Here is a 14,710-nt window from a genome sequence, read left to right as displayed (position 1 = left end):
TCATTCCCTGTAAAATAGGAATTGACAATACCTACCTTGTATAACGTTATGAGGCTTAAATTAAAGATACCAAGTAAAGTGCATGGTTTGTAAAAGGCAAAAATCATTTACTTTCTTTCCAGGAAGACTCATATTTTAATTAAGGGATTTTGTTGCTGTTAAATCATAACAGCAAGAATAGTAATACCTACAGTCAATACACACGCACACAATAACTGCATATATATATATATATATATATATATATACACACACACATATATTACTTTCTGTCAGGCACTGAATACTGCACATAATATATATATACATATATATTACTTTCTACGTCAGGCACTGTTTTAAACATTGTGCACATATTAACATTTAATCCATACAATAGCTTTAGAAGGCTATACTCTTATTATCCTCATTTTTCAGATAAGTAAACAGAGGCACAGAGGAATAAATAACTTGCCCAATGTTAGTCAGATAGTAAATGGTGGATCCTCGAGTCACATTCAAGAAGGCAATCTCCAGACCACGTGGTATCTACCAACATACTGAATGTTCTAGATCTTTCAGCACAGGCTAAGGGGAGTGTTACCAGCAGTCCACACCTCCAAACTGAACAGGCTAACTAGAGAAGGGTTCACACAATGGCCCGTGTTCAGTGGCAATATTGTGATGACCTAAGGAAAGCACTCTACCAAGTGGTGGAGCCCTAGAGGGATGCCAGTGTTAGTGTTAGAGGGGATTCAAGTTATAGGAATTTAACCAGCTGAGCTTTAAGTTCTCCTCCCATGCTGAGATTCCACAGTCTCATGTCCCTAAAGCCTGAAGTAGCACGGGGGGAGGCAGCTCTGGGTCAATTGCAGACACCTGGCTCGCAAGCTGGTAACTTTGATGTCATGGGCTCTGTCTGCCTCTGCCTTGTCATCAGGGGATACAGAGGCACAGACTGCCACTGAAAAGCCCATAGAAATTCCAGAAGAAATGCTGAGAAAGATGCACCAAGAAAGAAAGTAAAACAGGTAGAAGGTAATACAGAAATTGCCACACACATGCCCAAGTTATATAATGTAAGTATGTTCATTGTAGCATTATAAATAAAAGCAAAAAATTGGGTACAATGTGAAGGTCCATCAGAGGGGCAGGCTGAACATTTTCAGTATATCCACATAACAGGATATTATGAAATTTTTTAACAGAATGACATAAATCTGTATGTGCCTAAATATTTCCAAGATGTAAGTGAACAAAAGTAAAGTTTATAACAATAGTGTACATGGGTTGCCATGTGTACAAAAGGAGAGAGATTTTATACACACACACAAACACATCCCCAGCATGTGCACAGTATATTTCTGGAAGTATACATATTATAATTGATAATGCTGGTTGCCTCTGGGAAGGAGGATAGGCATATGATTTTTAAATAATTTTTATAATTTTCACTGCATATTCCCTTTGAGCCTTTTGTTAGAAGAACTATGTGCATAAATTCATTAAAACAAAAAAAAACCCAATAAATTAGAAAAAAAATTAAGTAGCTTAAACATGGCCTATAAGAGAAAGGCTGTGGAGGCAGCCTCAGAATCCACGTGGTTTGACCATTCAAGTGAGTAGGATTGGTTTAAAGAACCAAACTGCTCTACTGGTGTTCAGCTGAGGCAGGAAACAGAAACACTATAGTCTGTTCTTTACTTCCAGAAAACTATGTTTGAGCTTTCAGGCCTTACATCTCCCTGCCATTTCGTAAGATGGGGCTGAAAAACCACATCTTAAAACCCTGAAGAAAAAGGCCAAATCACAAAGGGGATTATTGAGTTGGTACCCATTTTGAGCTTATAAAAGCTTTAACTAGCACCCATGAAATGCCTGAACCAAAAGTGGTTTAAAAGGGCTTTCCCTTAGAACTTATCAGCCAGAGGTCCTGCTTTGTAAAAGATCTGAAGAGCAGCCTCTCAATATTGCCAAAGCTTTAAAGATGGCAGGCCAAACACCGCACCTTGTGAAAACAAGCCATTTCCACACCCTGCGCAGTCTCGCCCATATCTATGATAGGAGTTCTTTGGCAGTTCTGCTTTCCAAAGCAGATCAACTTGCTGGGCCAGTTTCTGTAGCAATCAGCAAAGAGCAGCCTCCTAAGAAACATACAATCTAACTCAGCAGAACCCCGTAGAAGACTCTGGAAGTCTGTCCTGAGACAGCAGCATCATTCATTTTCTGGACATTTGTCATGTTCAAGGCAGTGGAGGGGATGTAGAGCTAGGGGAATGTCAGAGGTCAAGCCAATCCAGACCAAACTCCTTTGCACAATTTGTCATTTGACAAGAGGGAACTGAGGCCCAGAGAATGTGTTTTCCAACTAATAGAGTTGGAACCAGGACCCAGGGTTTTTCCTATCCCAAGGCTAATTTTTGTCCTGCTACTTTTCCTTCCTTAAGATATACTTCCTGCATGCGTTTGGTTTACAGACATAAAAAGTAACAGGGCGGTGCAATGGTGGCACAGTGGCGGCATTCTTGCCTGCTGTACTGGAGACTGGGGTTCGATTCCTGGTACCTGCCCATATGGGGAAAAAAAAAAGTGACAGTACAAAGCATCATGTGCCAAGACCCAAGTGGGTGGTTTCTTCAGTAGAAGAAACAGTCACTAGGGGCTTATTTGAAAGAGAAAGGCTTCACATAGAAGATGGTGGGGCATATATAAGTAGAGTTCAGACTGGCAGTGAAAGCAAAAGTGTGGTGTTGGAACTGAGAAAAACAAAGTGTGTATCGTCAAGACCAGGACAGAATGACTGAGATGGCAGTTTCTGAAGAGAAATGGATGGGGGTGGGGTGAAGGGAGGCAGTTGTGCAGGAACTTGATAGCCAGGCTAAGAGGTTGAAACTTACTGTATATTTAAGTGTGAATCAAAGGGTTTGGAGCTCTACTTTAGAAAGACTGCGCATTCAGTGTGTAAGAATTTAATGTTGTACAGAGACTGAGGTAGAGAGACCAATCAAATCCTATTTAAAAAAAATGTTAAGGTGGCAAGAAGTTAGATCCAGGCAGTAACTATGTAAAGGGAAGACATATGACTTCCTATGTAAAAGAACTACGTAAAAGGAAGAGCTGGTAATTCACTGGATATTCAAGGTACAGGAAAAAGAGGAAGTAAGAGAATAACAGCCATATTTAGTGATAGGGAGGAAAGGATGAACATTTCTCCTAAAAAAGTTATTCCAGAAGTATTTTAAAAGCAGATCTGACAAGGTTATTATTACCCTGCCTAAAACCTTTCAGACAGACTCTAACTCTTCAGCATCCCCTTAGGATGTTCAAGATGTGACCTCCTCAGATTTCTGAAGCCTCAGTTGGCCTGCTGTAAGAAATAACTAACAGGTTCCAGAATACACCCACCCGCCCCATCTGGAAAATACTACACATCTTTCAGGGCTCAGCTCAAGTGTAACTTTATCACTTGTGCATTATGTCTTCCCTGACTCCTCCAGGGACTGCACACTCTGTCCCCAAGGAAAAGCAGGCAGCACAGTTCGATTCACATTAGGAATGGTCTGGCTGAAGGTGGAGGGTAGTGAACCACTGGCTGGGGGGTGGAAAGAAAATCTCGACTCCTGACTTTCTGCTTCTCTTACAAAGTCAAGGGTCCACTCCCACCTCCAGCTGAGTAGGCAGTGCAGGTTGGGTGGCATTTGGGAACACTAAAGAAGTCAGATTTCAAGAGTACTTTCACAGCCATATGAAGCTCTTCCTTTTCCTTTCTCTCAGAAGACACAGATGCCATTGGACAGACTCCTGACAGCCTGGCCCACTCCTGAAGAACCCGAGACCCTCGTCATCAGTGAAGTCCTTCATCAAGTGGCCCCAGTCTATGGGCATCCCCATTGCTCCAAAAGGCCAAAAAAGGGACAAGGAGTCCAAGGTCACTGTACCTCTGACAAAGACACAGGGCACGGTGCTTCAAGCCCTCCTCAAGCCCTCACAGCCGAGACAGGACAACTACTGGATCTGTACAAAGTGCTGGGGAGCAGGGGCTCTGACTCCAAGCCTGGAAAGCCAGCCAGCCCCGTGACAGTCTTCCCAGTGGATTACCCTCTCACCCATGAGGGCTACTTGCCCTCCAACATAGATTATCTCCCTTCACATGAAACTCCTACCACTGACCCTCTGGAAGAACTGGAGCCTCAGCACATCTCTTTTTCTGTTTTTCCCTCAAGTTCCCTTCACCCACTTACCTTCCCTCGTAGTGAGAAGCTGACTCTGGATCAGTTAAAGATGGGGTGTGGCTCCCTCATGCTCTGACTGGTGAGGCCTGAAGCCTGGAAAATCAACGTGCCCCCATACAGGACAAGTCCCTTCTACTCAGCCCTCTCTCCAGGAGGGATAAAATCACCTGTTCCAGGATCACCCTGTGTATTACGATCAGGTTTGGTTGCAGCTGGAGGGCAGTCAAGCCAGTTCATGGTAGCTCAGGGGCCCGAGTTGGCCTTTACACAGACACCTCATCTTGCCTTCCCCAGAACATTAACATTACATCCTCTCTGTGTGGACCTAGACTCCAACCTGGGCTCCTAGCCACTTTCTTGGCTATACTGACAAGGGAAAGGAGAAGCAAAACTAACTCTTATAAGAAATGGCACAGTCTAGAAGACCATTCATGCAATACTTACAAAGCACCTACGACATACCAGCCCTTATTGCTCTAGATCAGTACCGTCCAATAGAAATTTGAGATAGAAATGTTCTGTATCTGCTCTGCCTAAAGCCATGTGGAGTGAGTCTACCATGACTGAAGAATTTAATTTTGATTGTCAATGAACAGCCACATATGGCTAGTAGCTACCACACTGAACAGCACAGTTCTAGATGGTGGATGCACTAGTGGGAAATAAAAGGATCCTCCAAAACAAACTGGTTTTTAAGAATGGCCTAAGATATGGATTAACACTATAACACTATAAATGGGTCCCCAAGAGGTTATGAATGTCATTTGTGGAAGCCTAAGAATGTATCTTTTTCTTAATTTCAATAGTTTATAGTGATTTCATTTTGCCTTCACCCTCACACAACACATCAAGAATTTATGGTGAAGTGCTACTGTGAGCATGCTATAGACAAGTCAGACATGGATACTGCCCCTCTCTGGATCTTAGATGTCTCATAAAGGGTGAACCAACAGCTCCGTGACCCCTTGCTTCCTCCTCTTCCTGCATGATAGCAATTGCTGCCCACAGGAATAGGGATATCTCAATTCTGTCTACAGGTTGCACTCACAAATTTTCCTCTGCTCCTCAGAGCATCCTACTTTCCTTCTTTATGAAGACTCTTAGCTGGCTCTCAGACAGCTCACGTTGAGCCTGGAAAGTAAATCTTTTCCACAGCATTAACTTGAAACATGACCTGTTTATATACCTTGAACGCTGTGCTCTCTGGCTTATCACCCTCCTCTCATCTCCATCTCGACCCCTTCACTACAGATATTTCAGCAAGCTGGTGGGGAAGAGTCTGGTCCAAACTGCTAATAGCCATTTTCTCATTCATTCAGTGTCCTCCCAAGATAAGGATGAAAAGTCCACTATTTTCTTAAATCTGTCCAAACCTGGTACCTATTCCCTACGCTTTACCCTAAAGAGGTGGCTTCTACACTATCCTTTGCATTTTCATTAAAAAGGATTTCCTACAAATTTTACTTCCCTAACCCAGCAGCTAAATGTGTCCATAAAGATTTAATCTGGTCTTGTATAAAAAACTGTCATCTTTTGTTTTACTGGATTCCCCTCAGAAGTCTAGAGGTTGAAGTTATGAACATTTGCTCTACTTGTTCATATTGAAGCTCATTATTATCCTTATTTCTGCCATTCCAGCATATTTAGCCCCCCCAAGCGTTCCTACATTTCTATCTAGACCTTGGCTCCTTTGACTTAGGATGTAGAACCCCTCACTTGATTTTGTTTGCAATGAACTGTAACAAAGCCACCTCCTCAGCAGACCAACCTATTACCCCTTGGTAGTGAGAGTCAACTTAACTGATTTCTTGCAGTACCTGTTTTACTTATCTTTGGTTTCTTTTTGATTACCTGATATTCATCTTAGGCAGGCTTCCCTTTCCCCTTCTCCCCAACACCCAGTCTTCCTTTTATCCCGTCTTAAAGCCCAAGACATTGCATTCCTCCTTCCTTAAAAAAAAAAAAAAGATAGGTTGAGTGTACATCGTAGAAACCTTCTGACTTCCTCAGGCTGAGGCAGATATCCATCCTAAGTACTCCCACATGCTCCACATGGCACTTCACTTCCTCTACTGGATTGCAACCTGAAAGCAGGGGTCATGGCAATCTGTTTCCACAGCACAATGCCTGGTCTATAGTAGGCTTTCAATATAAAGTACAAGATGTCACCCAGCATTTTTCATCTTGTTCCTTCTGTTCCAGAAGTCAGTGCCTACTTCAGCTTCATTGGGACAAGTTTGTATTTGTTCCTTTTCATCCCCAACCCCCATTCTACACTTTTCTTATTTGAAAGACAAAACACTTATGCTGCCAGATAGCATCCTCTTTCCATGAATGTTAGAGGTTGAGTAATCTTGTTCTGTCTTTGCAACCAAGTAATTTCATAATTCCTCATACTCCCACAGTCAAATCCCCAAAATCCAGTCACCAGGTTTATTACGACTAGGTGGGAGCTCATCACCATTTATACACCCAGGCTTTCAACCTCAAGAAAATGGGCAATGATTTAAAATTTTCACTCCAGATATATACCTGAAGGCCAATTCTGTACTAAGACATATCAAATGAGACCTAGATGACTATAACGAGTCCTTGAGTTCATTAATTCATCAGAATCTTCACCACTTATTCTTGTGTAGATAAAAATCCTTACCATGAGTTGATCCTTGAGCCCTTTCTTTCCCAGAAACCAGAGATTCTATTTCCTCAGCCTCCATCTTCATTAGAAGCATCAGTAAAGTAAAACTAGTGTTAACTTGTTTTTTTCCTTCACTACCTTCCTCCCTCTACCCCAAACCAATTTTCTTGGCTTCCATTACTAACCTACAACTATTAGGTTGTGGTTGAAGCTACAACTCACCAATTCCATGGGACCAGTGAATAAGATGCCAAGCTAGGCACTTTTCTATTCTATTTAACTCGCCACACTAGATTCTTGGTTTTTCTCTGGGATTCTGTCCTTTTTCTTCACCTAATGCTGTTGTCAACGGTTCCAATTTGGAGGCTAGAACCCTCCAAGAGTCCTGTTTTCCTCTTTCTAGTTTTCAGGACTGACAGGCATTCACATTACTCATGCTTGTGAGAGGACGACAGATAACCCTCATGACTGAAGAACCCTCTCGAATAAGAGATTAGAAACGTCTTTCCTTCCCCCTAGAAAAAGACAGGCAATTCAATCAATTGGCTAACTGACCAATGGGAAAAAAAAGTCGACCTTTACATCAGACTACACCAGAATTTCCAGATTAAACTCTTGCAACTCATACACATGCATACACACATACACACATGCAGTTAGATACAATTATTTACAGCAGATGCCCAAAGTAGCTTCCTTAATAAGCTCTTACAGATAAATATGAAAAAAGGCAACACTTCAAAGAAAAATGGACTATGGGCAACTCACAAAATACAAATAAATGCCCAATAAGTGTGGAAAAAAATCACTGTAATAAAAAATGCTAATCATGATTCCATTTTACAATTATTGGATTAACCAGGGCTAAAGAAATAGTATTTGTATTAGCTGTCCCCTTTCTGGAGGGCAGTTGGGCAATATATGATAAAATTTGAATAAGCAACTCCACTTTTAACATTCTAAATTAAAGACAAGATCCACCAAAGGGGAAAAAATCCCAAATGCCCTTCAGTAGGAACTTCGCTAAATCATGATATAGCTATACAATGAAATAATGAATCTCGTGAAGTCTAAGCTTCAGTTCTAAGACACCTCATTACTTTATGTTCTGAATAGGAAAAAAATGCTAATTAAACTGTGATATGCCATCTATACATTCTATAATGCACATTTTTGTTTTTCATTTTGACATGCCTGAAATTGGGATGGACTTTAGAACTGATGAAAAACATTAGGCAATCCTTTAAAACATGTAACAATATCTGGCATGGAAAACAGCAGGTTACAACAGGCTGAATAGGGCTCTCCCACATGCACAAAAAAATGAATGTAAATAAAAATGCTAACAATTATTTCTAGGCGATTGGAGTTTTATAAACTGCCTTTTTACATTATCTTAATCACAAATATTCATTACTCTTGTAATTGGACCAAATTAAATATTTATTTATTTAATTTTTGTGCATGGGCAGGCACTGGGAATTGAACCTGGGTCTCTGGCCTGGCAGGCAAGAACTCTGCCTGCTGAGCACCATGGCCTGCCCTATTCATTTATTTTAAAAACTATGAAACAGGGATCCAATAACAGACACCTCTGACTACAGAGACATTGCTTTGTAGCCTATGTCTCTCTTGCCCTCCACCTTCATCCGTCAGTGTCTGGCACTTTTCATTAGTCATGACTACGACTACTCCTTTCACATAGTAGTTATTTTGATTTTACAGATAAGAAAACTAAAATACAAAACTACGTAACTTGCCCCAAATGACTTGTACTTGATAGCAGACAGTACTACATCAGTGCATCCTTTTAAATAGCTATATAATCCTTTTCTATGCAAATGACTGTTTAGCAGATAAATTTACAGCAATTAGGGTTCTGACTATAAGTGATTCTTACAAGTTACTAGGTAACCAAACACAGGTATTCCCATACTTGTAAAGTTCTAATTCATTCTTGGTTCTTCAGAAATCAACCTAAAAACTAGGTAAACTTAAAACCATATTACATGAGAATAAATATGGCACACCTGAATTTATCTCCCAGCTTTATCTACATCCTTTAATACAAGGCACAGGTAGGCCACAGAAAGGAAACTCCACTCCCAAGCAAGTCCATTCTTAAAATTTACAAATGGAGTATTTAAAACCTATAGATAAAACACTAGACCTTTTCAATAGAAAAGCTACCAGAGCAATGTGCTATTTGAATTAAAACAGCTGTACCAACCCAATTTACCTACTTATTTTTCCCAGAAGTGAAGACTATTTCATAAGCAAAAAGGAATTAGGACGGCACTTGACTCAATTTTGTTACTTGTATGAATTGCTTTAAGATAAATGCCATTCCTTCATCCCATAGCAACTGACTCCTTATCTTCCTAGTGTCCTTTCTTTTTTCATTTGCAAGTGGCAAAACCATTTACTCTAAAGTTGATTCTGCTGAGATTTCAATCATATTAATAAAAATATAGATATTATGTGAAGACATCTTTAAGTCAATTCAGGCAACTTAAAAGTTGTTTCAAAGCGCTTTACATTGAGATCCTATTCTTGCCTTGGCAAGAGAATGTCATGAAGTTCAAAATGCTACCCCTTGCCAATTTCATAATTATTACTGCCTATAGATAACAGGAACCCTGAAAACACAACTCTAGGTTCTCACAGAGAATACATTAATCACAAAGGCCCTAAATTTTCACTGTTAAAGCAGGAAAACCCATAAGCAGAACATTTTCCCCAGTTCAAAAAAATGTTCTTTCAAAATTTGACAAAAACTGGTAACAAAAAAACGTTTTCAACCCACATGCTAAAATGTGTGTCTCCAGACAAATTTGCTGAGAATGTGCTCTTTGTAATCTGAAGGCACTTCTTTCGTGTGGTCCAAATTGGAGACCCTGACCCCCAAAGTCAAAGTATGTTTTAAGATTTCATTCAGAAACAGATCTTAATGTACTCCACTGCAAAGTAAAAGACCATTTTTCCTTTTCACAATGCTATAGATAATTACTTGATTCCTCAGGTTTTTCTCTATTTCTCATACTAAAATTCCATGTGATTGGATTCCTCTGCTTTCCTACAAAAACACTCCTTCGGTTCAGCACCCTATTCTCTGGTAGGGTAGCTTTCATAGTAATTCAAGAAAAAGCTTTGAAAAAAACCATCCACTTTTGACTTGCTTATAACAGGTTAGAAAGGGTATCAGTTATAAATAATTTGCCAGGATAACTAAATCTTTACAAGTTAACTCTCCAGCTATAGATGCAATCTTCAAACCAATTAAAAAATTTCCTCTTTAAGTGTGCAGTCATCTTTATAGTTTAACAATCTTAAGCAGCAAGAGATTATCGTGAAGAGGGAACATCTGTCTTTCTAAGCAGGGGGCACTGTTAATAAGTTCTTCAAGCAAGTTTATTGGCAATTTACTGTTAAAATCTGTCCTCCTGAAGTCAATTTCTCAGACTTGTATTTTCACTAAGCATTATATAGCACCTAAAGCATTTCTCTATTTCAGTCAAGATGACTTCAACTCTATCTTGCATCTGGCTCAAGATGCAGGAAGTTATCCAGCTGTTAACCTTCAAGGGATGCTACCACTATGAACACAATATGTCTGAGGCACACACGATACACCTGCTAGGTATACTAATTTTTTTTCCCTATGATTAGTGACCCAATGCAACCCTTACCTCAAAAATTACTTTATCCAAATCGTCTTCCCATGCATTCCTCAGAAGCTTCTAATTTAACTTCAGTATCTATAGTGGAGCCTTGGCAAACACGTAGAGTATGCTATAAAACTTGATACATGAAATCAAATCAAAGCCAAATTATCTGGTCTTTTTAAGGAAGAACTTCCTTTTTACCTAAAAGTGTGGATATGGTGAACTGAAATTGAGAATTTCCAGCGAAAACAGACAAACCAATTCTTTATCTCTAAACAAAGACATACATCAATGTTTGATTCAATACACATGAAGGCCTAAACATGGTTAGCCATGAAAATAGCAGAAAATAAAATATTTCTTTGATGGATTTAAGTCATCAATTTATCTCCAAGACAATCTTGGTGTCTGAGCTCTGACAAAACATCTAAACATGTGTTCATCTAAACTATTGTCAGTGTGGTTGCCATTTCTCTTTATTACACTCAAGGAGTGAAACAAGGATTTCAGTATGCAAAGACACCCCACCACAAAAAAAAATTCTCTCAGATTATAGTCAGTAGCTAATAGAAAAATTTAGCTCCACTTTGAATCTGACAACATTCTGGATAGCCAAATGTCAAGAATCAAGCTAAGCACCTTATACAGAATCTTCATTCTGAGAATATGAAAACAAATGCCATTCCTTCAAATTAAGAACTCTTTTTACAACATAAAATCTAGAAATTAACCAACTGCAAATGCAATTAAGGAAATATAATACAAAGAATACATCTGTCCAAAGATAAGCAACTTCCCATTTTCCCTACTCAATTCAATAATAAATATCAAAATTCTGAATAGCCCTAGATTTTCTTATTTCTATAGTGGTTAAGATTTAATCTAGTTACTTAATGAATAAAGCCAAGCTCAAAATCTGGAGTTCACAACAATTGTTTCATCACCTGATATGAATTAATATTCAAGTTAAAAAAAAATGCATATAATGAACCAGGATTCCCAGATACAAAGTTATCACCAGGTATCTCTTATACAGTAGTGCACAAGACTTAGGAAACTACCCATACAAGTTTACGTGCATTTAGGACTGCACCCTCCTAAATGGCAGCAAAAGGGGTAAACATGACTGATTTAAAACACCAAGTATCTGCAGAGTTAATGCCTCAAACAAAAACGTAACTTGGCAAATTTCCTAACTTATGTGGACCATTTCTCACCTTCCCATTAAAAAGCTAAAAGTTGACTAGTCAATACAGAAGTAATCAGTGGCACAAAATCTAAAATGACTGCAAGACATTCAATTTATCTGAGAAATACTTTTACCAGAAGCCATTAATTCCTCCCAGTATGACCTATGGAGTTAATTTTTAAAATGACAAGAATTATCCAAGTCGCCAGCTACATACTTTAAAAATTATCAACACCAACTTTAAAAGACTACCAGAGAGCTTGCCCTTACTGATTAGGTGAAAAGTATGCTTTAAAATTACAACTTGCCATGCATTAGAATGTTTGTACTTTAAACTTTTAAAGATCTTATGTGTTAGCTAGGATTGCAGCTTAGGTTAGGAATCAGCAAACTTCTATAAGGAGCCAAACAGTATTTCAGATTTTGCAGGTTACATATATTTGGCAGCTTAAATATACTTCCAATGATAGTACTTTCATCTGTGGCCAAAACTTTGATGGCTCTAACAAATTATCTTTAGAACATAATCACTTCCAGAAACCTGTTAAACTTCTCGTCCTTTAGGTTACAACCTTGCTTTTCTGATTTACTCAGTCTGAAACTGCCTTGTTTCAATTACTCCTCAAATAACCTCCAAATTTGTGTAATTTGAAAACAAACAAAAAAATCAAAATTCTTAAGATGGGAGAACATGCCCAAGGTAAGACCTGGGCAAAAGTAAATTGCAACTGAACCCAAATTTCTGAAAGCTGCTACTTAATGCCATCCCAATGATAAAATCTAACCATTCTGCAAAGTAAGTTGATAAACTATTTCATTTTAATTACTAGTGTCTGGCAGCTTTGACTAGACAGAATTTTACGGCCATGCTACTAGATATACCCTGAGAGTATAATAATCATCAAGCTTCTGGGTTTTATTCACTTAATTTGGAAATCTGCATTAACTATTCATACTCACCAAGCATTTATTTACGTTAGTCTCAGCAGAACTATGTTTGGCTTATAACCTACTTTTTAAGCATTAAAAAAAAAGTGGAATTGCTCACACCTGAGAGCCCTAAAGAATTTGCTGTACCAGTTAGCTCAACCTTGGGCTACATGTCCACTAATTTATCTGGCATAAGCTTACCTTCAAAGTCAATATCAGTTAGTTTCCTTTCATATAATGCTTAGTCTTAAAAATACATCAAAAAATCCAATCAATACTATTTAGATGTTGTATGCAACTGCCCAATAGCATAATAACACTTCTCGATTTCAGTGCAACTATTTCCAGCAATTAGAAAAATAAAATAATGATAATGAATACTTAACATTCTCCCTCCAAACCCATGCCAAAAATAAGTTCCAAATTTATTTACAACCCTGGAGTATGATGTATCCTATTTTCATTTTCAAAATAAAACTGGTGGCACATTCAATAATTTCTCATAACTTCACAAAAGTCTCAAGAAAGAATGTCTTAATAAAATCATATCCTGAATCATTTCAATGTAAGGTGAAAATATCTTAAACTGTCAGCTCTGATATCATTCCTATTTAAAAGCTTTAAGGCATAAGATCACTAAAACATTCAATCATTGGGATTTGTGTACATTATGCTTTTTTCTTGGAGTATTTATACTATATTATTTGCCAATAAAAAGTGGCATTAAGTATAATTACTTTCAGGCTCAAAACTTTGTTCACTAAGAAATACTCATCATCATGCATCAATTCTGGAAATTCATTTTACAAGAATCTAACTTTCCTAATACTCAAGTGTCACTCCCAAAATGTGATATGATAGCCTGGGTTAACAAATAAAACCCCACAAAAACAAAATCTTATTTTTTAAAGGGAAAAAAATAAATTATAAAACATTATCTTTGGGGATGTACATACAGGTCAGAAACCAGGAAACACATAACCATAAATGGGCTCCTATTTAAGACTGCTTTTATGACTTTTAAGAAGTGAGCATGAAAATAAATCTTTATTTATTTTCAGTTATTACCCACCAATAAGAGAAAGTTAAGGTTCACAGTTTCAGCTCTTGACACAAAGTGAACTAGGAGGCAAATTTACATCCATCAGATACAACTAATGGACCAACTTTTAAAAATTCAGGCTATCTTGAAAGCTTGCAACATACCTGATATTGCTGTGTATTCTCTAGTGCCAGAATGCCAGCAATGGCTAAAACAGTGAGTAGAACTTGTGAAGTGTTTTTATATAGCAGGTGTTTCTATAATATGTTGCTAGCACTCCAGAGGTTTATAAACATGCCAGATATGCAAAAGTGGCTTGGATACTTGAAAGTCAAAACACACTGATTTAGGAGTATGTTGCAATCTCAAGAGAGGTCCAATAGTCCATATGGACTAAATTAATACTTGCCTCTGGGTAGCAGGTATGTATTTGAATACAAAAAATATTAGACATTAGCACCAGTGCAGAACATGCTCAGCATCATAAGATCCAAAACACCAGCACAAGTTTGTATCCATCATTATAAAAAATCATGGTCTTTCCTAGTAAGATGTCAGACTAGCAGGTGATTAGATTAATAACCCTAACTCAAACGAGTAACTTTTACTGTACAACTTCTCTTTTAGAAGCATTTGGGAGAACCAATCAATTAAAAAGCAGACACTTTAAGATTTAAGATACTTGTAAAACTGGGTATTATTATACATAGAGACTAAACATCTTTACAATTTTAAACAGAATTCCTTTCCTATTTGTCAATAAATGTGCAATAGTATTTAAGAAATCCTAGAAAACCTGTTTATTGATCATTTTTTCCAAGTATTTTTAATAAGTGGTGCTGCTCCTGTTCAAGGAACCCATTATTAACCTAATTTTCTAACGGGGAAAGAGGGAAAACATACTTATCACCTTTTGTGGAATAAACTTTCATCTATCAACTAAAGACCAAAATACAGCAATATAGGAAATTTGGAAATAGTTAAGATTTTTGGTTTATATTTGTTGGATGGTGCTGCTGTTCCAACCTTACAAAG

At 38.1% G+C, this 14,710-nt stretch overlaps 1 protein-coding gene across 2 annotated transcripts in view; it reads left to right on the top strand.

The window, feature by feature from the left end:
• Positions 1-9,046, top strand: part of IL12RB2 (interleukin 12 receptor subunit beta 2) — an 81,587-nt gene extending 72,541 nt beyond the window's left edge. For both annotated transcript variants that reach the window (XM_077120651.1, XM_077120650.1), the window contains one exon: positions 3,754-9,046. In XM_077120651.1, coding sequence (XP_076976766.1) covers positions 3,754-4,287 — 534 coding nt within the window. In that variant the 3' untranslated portion in view covers positions 4,288-9,046. The remainder of the gene's footprint in view (positions 1-3,753) is intronic.
• Positions 9,047-14,710: the final 5,664 nt, after the last annotated feature.

Source organism: Tamandua tetradactyla, chromosome 11 (genome assembly GCF_023851605.1).
Source record: "Tamandua tetradactyla isolate mTamTet1 chromosome 11, mTamTet1.pri, whole genome shotgun sequence".
NCBI lineage: Eukaryota > Metazoa > Chordata > Mammalia > Pilosa > Myrmecophagidae > Tamandua > Tamandua tetradactyla.
Note: the sequence above shows the minus strand (reverse complement) of the source record. Positions and strands in the feature narration are given on the sequence as shown.